Source organism: Echinops telfairi, unplaced genomic scaffold (assembly GCF_000313985.2).
Source record: "Echinops telfairi isolate 266 unplaced genomic scaffold, ASM31398v2 ScPeMD7_7475;HRSCAF=8513, whole genome shotgun sequence".
Classification (NCBI taxonomy): domain Eukaryota; kingdom Metazoa; phylum Chordata; class Mammalia; order Afrosoricida; family Tenrecidae; genus Echinops; species Echinops telfairi.
Window position 1 is genome coordinate 20068951 of NW_022111379.1, and position 5009 is coordinate 20073959.

At 44.7% G+C, this 5009-nt stretch overlaps 1 protein-coding gene across 1 annotated transcript in view; it reads left to right on the forward strand.

Moving 5' to 3' along the window:
- Positions 1–1942: 1942 nt before the first annotated feature.
- GTF2A1L (general transcription factor IIA subunit 1 like) overlaps positions 1943–5009 on the forward strand; it is a gene marked incomplete at its 3' end in the record, with an annotated part of 29558 nt that continues 26491 nt past the window's right edge. Inside the window, exons 1-3 of the mRNA XM_013003914.2 lie at positions 1943–1972; positions 4525–4626; positions 4821–4944. Coding sequence (XP_012859368.2) covers positions 1952–1972; positions 4525–4626; positions 4821–4944 — 247 coding nt within the window. The remainder of the gene's footprint in view (positions 1973–4524; positions 4627–4820; positions 4945–5009) is intronic.

The following is a 5009-nucleotide window of genomic DNA, read 5'->3' on the forward strand; positions in this document are numbered from 1 at the left end:
ATGGTTAGAGGAGCCAGATAATGGTAATTCACTACTCCACGGGTGCCAAGGCCCAAATTTAATTAGGAAAATATATACGATCTACAGTATAATGCTAAGAAGGGTGTTACATATAACGAAGCAAAATAAAACAGTATGCTGTCACAAAATGTTAGGTGATTACCGACCCTATGCATTTAGGAATGAAGTCTTAAAACCTGGCTCTGAAAAAGATGGAAAACAAGAGACTTTCAGCTTTCTTACTAGCTTGAATAGTTTAATTTGATTTGATGATATGAGTAAGAATCAATGACTACTTTTAGGTTTTCTATTTTGGGTAAAAGAAAGGTAAGCCACTTTGAAATACTTCTGGTGTTAAATTGCCAGGTAGAGCAATCCCATTAAGAACTACTGTATAAAACATTGGGCTTTTTGTAAAAGAAACTTCAGGCTGTTTTCAATATAGGAAAGTCTCCTAAAGGCTTCATATAAATCAGCTGCTTGCAACTCTGCTGTGCTTATATAGACAAATAAATAACCCGAGTGGGAGTTTTAGTCATCAAATAACAGCCATATGGTTAGATCAGAACCCATTTGCAGGCTAGGAAGGCTGTTGGAAAGACAGGGCCGTGGCAATAGCTAGCCTCTTCCTCTCTCTCCTAATGTATTTGTGCTCGCTTTGACTCAGTCCCAGGTACCCTGATTGCCTGGATGTCTCTGGGAGAGGATGATTGCAGGTCAAGAAGTGGTGATATCCGCCTGAAGAGGAGGAGACAGGGAGGTATTGGCCGGTCTCTTAGGGGCATCCCAAATTAATTAAATGGAAAAAAAAAGCTTCCCAGGTGATTTTCAATGCGCGGCCACGTGGAGAAGCTTAGTCTTGGGTCAGCGGGTCTCTTCAGAGCCCATCTGACACACCTGGAGAGGGTGGTTATGCTTTCAGGGTGCTGGGCCCAAGTGTTTGTGATACAGGCGATGATACATGTAATTTGTATTTGTCACTAGGTTCCTGGGGAATGCTGCTTGGTTCCAGAACCAGTTCGTAGAGCAAATTTGGCTCTTTTATTTATTTTGACTCGAGGAGACATAGACAGGAGTTAAAATTGGTAAAAAAGCTGAAATAAGAACTGGGAACCACTGCGTCATCGCCCCACCTCTTTCCCACACCCCCAAGTCTGTTTCAGATTGAGAAAATAAAGGTTTGGAGGCCTAGTGGCGCTATAGGGTAAGCGCTGAAAGTATTACCTATATATTCTTATAAAGACATACAACCGCAGACACCTTACACAGGAATATAGATCATTAGTTTTGTTTGTTTTTAAATGGGTCCCTTGGATTGCCCAGAGTTGGCCTAACCCTTAGGCCAAAGAAATAAAACACTGCCCCCGACTCCGCTTCGACTTATAGCGAGCCTATAGGGCAAGGTAACGTTTGCCCTCGTTTTTCTGCGGCTGCAAATCTTTTTGGGAGCAGACGGCCTCATCTTTCTCCCAAGCAGAGGCAAGCGGGTTCGAACGGCTGACCTTGAAGCCGAATTCGCCAAATGCGTGGAACCTATTATGAAACAAGCAGTGCTTCCGAATTGGTCCCAAACCAAACCAACAAAACCCCCCAAATTCACTGCCATCAAGTCGATTTCTACTCATGGTGGTCCTATAGCATACAGGGTTTCCAGACCTGGCCAAAGGAGCCCTGGTGGTGTAGCAGGCTAAGCAATGGGCTGCTGACCAAGGTCAGCAGTTCGAAACCACCAGAGGCTCCACAGGAGACAGACCCAGGCTTTCTACTCTTGTAGAGTCACGGCCATCAGAATCTACTTGACGGCAATGAGTGCACACAGTTGACGTCACTAACCTTCCCGCCCCACCCCACCCCCGTGTCCTTCTGCGGCTGCGCAGGCCACGTGCACGTGGCCTTGAAAACGCCCTGCTGCAATGCGTGCTGCGCAGGCGCGAGCCCGGATCCCGCCGGCATGGCTGTGGTCAACCCCGTGGTAAGGACGAGTCTGGCCTCCGGCCTGCGGCTGTGTGGGGAGCAGGCGGGACTCTGCAGTCCTGGCTCCGTGCGGCCGGACCGGGACACCCCTGCCCTGACCCGGGTCGCTCACGGGCTTTCAGAGCGCCCATCTTCCTCACTGCTGTGTTGGAGGCAGCCAAGGGCCAGGGAACCAGACGCTGGGCCTGGCCCCGACTGGAAGAGCAAGAGCCCCCCACCCATCGCCCGCTCAGGTTTTACCCGCATTGAAGGGGCCCCTGGGTGTCGCAGCTCTGCACTCTTGAGGTCTCCGGACTCAACGGCAACTAGCAACAGTTGGGGTTCTTAGCAGGTGACCCAGGAGGGAATCAACCTTTAACCACCCCCCTTTCCTACGAGCCTAGAAAATTCCCAAGTTCAATGGTATCTGCATTCTTATTTTAATATGAGTGTTGAGTCCAAGCCACCTACTGTAATGTACTAACATAAAATAGTGGTTAATGGAATGCTTCATTTCACGTTAACCAACCGCAGATTTTTGTGCCCGGCCCCTAAGTCCCCATAGTTGTATAATTTGAATTTAAAACTAAAAATCAAAACCATCTTTTACCCAGCTGCTACCTAAACTTCCCTGTGAGAATTTATAGGATGCATGGCACCTTAAGAGCCTTCATCAATCTTACAACCTGAATTTAAAAATAAACCGAGGATTCACCTTTATTTTCTGGTTACCTGGACACATTTCACATTTGGTGCAAAGCAGCGGGTCATGCCTGTGTTCTATGTTACGTCTGCCGGTCTAAAAGGGTCTAATTTTAGCGACATTATCCTAATGTGTATCCATTTCTGATGAAGGGGCTTTCAGATAAGTAAGATACAGTTGAATATATATTTTGCTATGCATACCGTTTCATCTGATGGTGAACTCCAACAAGGGGGTGGGTCTCCTTTCAATAAAGAAGGGGTTAAAATAGATTTCCTGAACCAGGCACAATTTTAACAAAGAGACCAGAAAAGAAAAGCTATATAAAGTCTTAACTGTGGTCTTAGAAGAGAAAGCATCTTTGGTACTTATTTTGCCTTTGAAAAATAGTTCTAATGGGTTCTTTCTTGTCCACTGCTATTTTGCTCTGCCAGAGAAAGCTTTTGCTGTCTGCTCCTGTGAAGATTTACAGCCTTGGCAAGCCTATGGGGCAGTTCTGCTCAGTCCTACAGAGCCAGTAGTCTGAGTGAGTTTGGGTTAGCTTTGAGAGCAGATGTAACGATAGCCCTAGGAGTTATCAGGGTAAACTTATCTAGAAGAAGCAACGGATCTAGGGGCAAATAGATATGCTTATGAACATTGTGAACACCTTATCTTATTTAAATATTACTGTTGGCCTATTCCTGGAGTTTCCCTGGATTTTTAGAAGGCCTAATTTAAGACCCAGTAACTGCTCACAGAAGTAGGGATCTTGAAGAGCATTTATGAAGAAGCGGCCTCAGTAGCTAGTTTCGTTTTGGCCTGATTAGGCAACTGGAATTAAGAGCAGCTCAATTAAATTCTTGTTTTGCAATTAAAGTTTTGCTTTGTGTTTTTCATTGGTAACTCCCATTGGATGGATATGACCAGCACACAGCAGTGCCATTTAGGGGCTAGGGGCAGGGAAAGAGCACCGTTTAGACAGATTTGAAGAACTCTATTTAACGTAGACCCTGAGTACAAAGAGAAGAACGTACCCTATTGGGACTATGTTAAATAAATCTGAGTAGAAATTGGTTTAATTTTGTTTGTCATGGTGAGTTTTCCCTAGGAAGGATATCGGGGCATTATGTAGCATATGAAATATGTAGACTGTGGAAGGGTAAATGTTGGTTCAAGCTCGTAGTTTTTGTTAGAAAATCACTTTTGGTGTGTTTGTGCGTTTACTTGATAATACTTTGTGGGGCTCTGTGCATTTGGGAAGTAGAATAAGCTTTAGTTACTCTCCCTCAGGGCCTTGTCTCAGTGGAAATAAGAGAGTGAACCCTACTAACCCCTCCTTTGGACCTTAGGAGGAAAAGGTACATTGAAAACAATAGGCTTATTTCCTGGTGCATTCCATCCTCCTTTGTAAAAGACGTGGTGAGGTTAAATACTGATAGAAAAGCCGTCTACCAACACCGTTAACCACGTGTCTTCTTGCCAGAATGATCTCCGATGTGATTGTCATCCTTTTCCGGTAGCTGGTACGGTGGGTTGGCTGTTCAAACCTACCAGTGGCTCCGCTGGAGAAAGGTGGCCGTCTGCTTCCCTAGAGATTAGAACTTTGAAAGCCCAATAGGGTGGTTCCACTCTGTTCACTACGGAGACCCGTGAGTCGAATTAAACTCTGTGGCAGTGGGTTAAATTGGTATTGCAGAAAGGTCGAGGCTGGAAATTGGAGACTAAAACTGTTTATGGGAAGGAAGCCATGCCGATATTGGGAGTTGGGTGAATTTAGGAAAAATCCTTGTAGTGACTTTTACTTAAACTGAGTATATTTCATGTCTGATGAAGCTAAACGCTTTTAAATTTGAGAATTAAAACCTTTAACAAGTGCTTTTATGTAGCCCAAACTCTACAGATCGGTCATTGAAGATGTAATTGAAAGAGTGCGGAATCTCTTTGCTGAAGAAGGTATAGAGGAACAAGTCTTGAAGGACTTGAAGCAGGTTTGTAGACAATACAAATTAAATTCCTCTTCTCTCTTTGCAGCCTTACAAAGCTGATAACAGTCCCACTTCTTAATTATAGTTTAGGATCTACCCATGCATTGTCAGATGACAATGAAAAAAGCTTTTTAAAAACAGAAATCTCTTGATAATGTTTTATGTTTTAAAAGGAAGCTTTTTTCCCCTCGCTGCAGCTCTGGGAAACCAAGGTTCTACAGTCGAAAGCAACCGAGGACTTCTTCAGGAGCAACGTGCAGTCCTCTCTCTTCACCCTGCAGCTGCCCCACGGCTTACACCAAACGTTGCAAACGTCAACAGGTTGGGCAGTAAATTAGTCCTGTTAGGGTCTTCAGCACCAAGTCATTTGGTGGTGTTTTATCTTA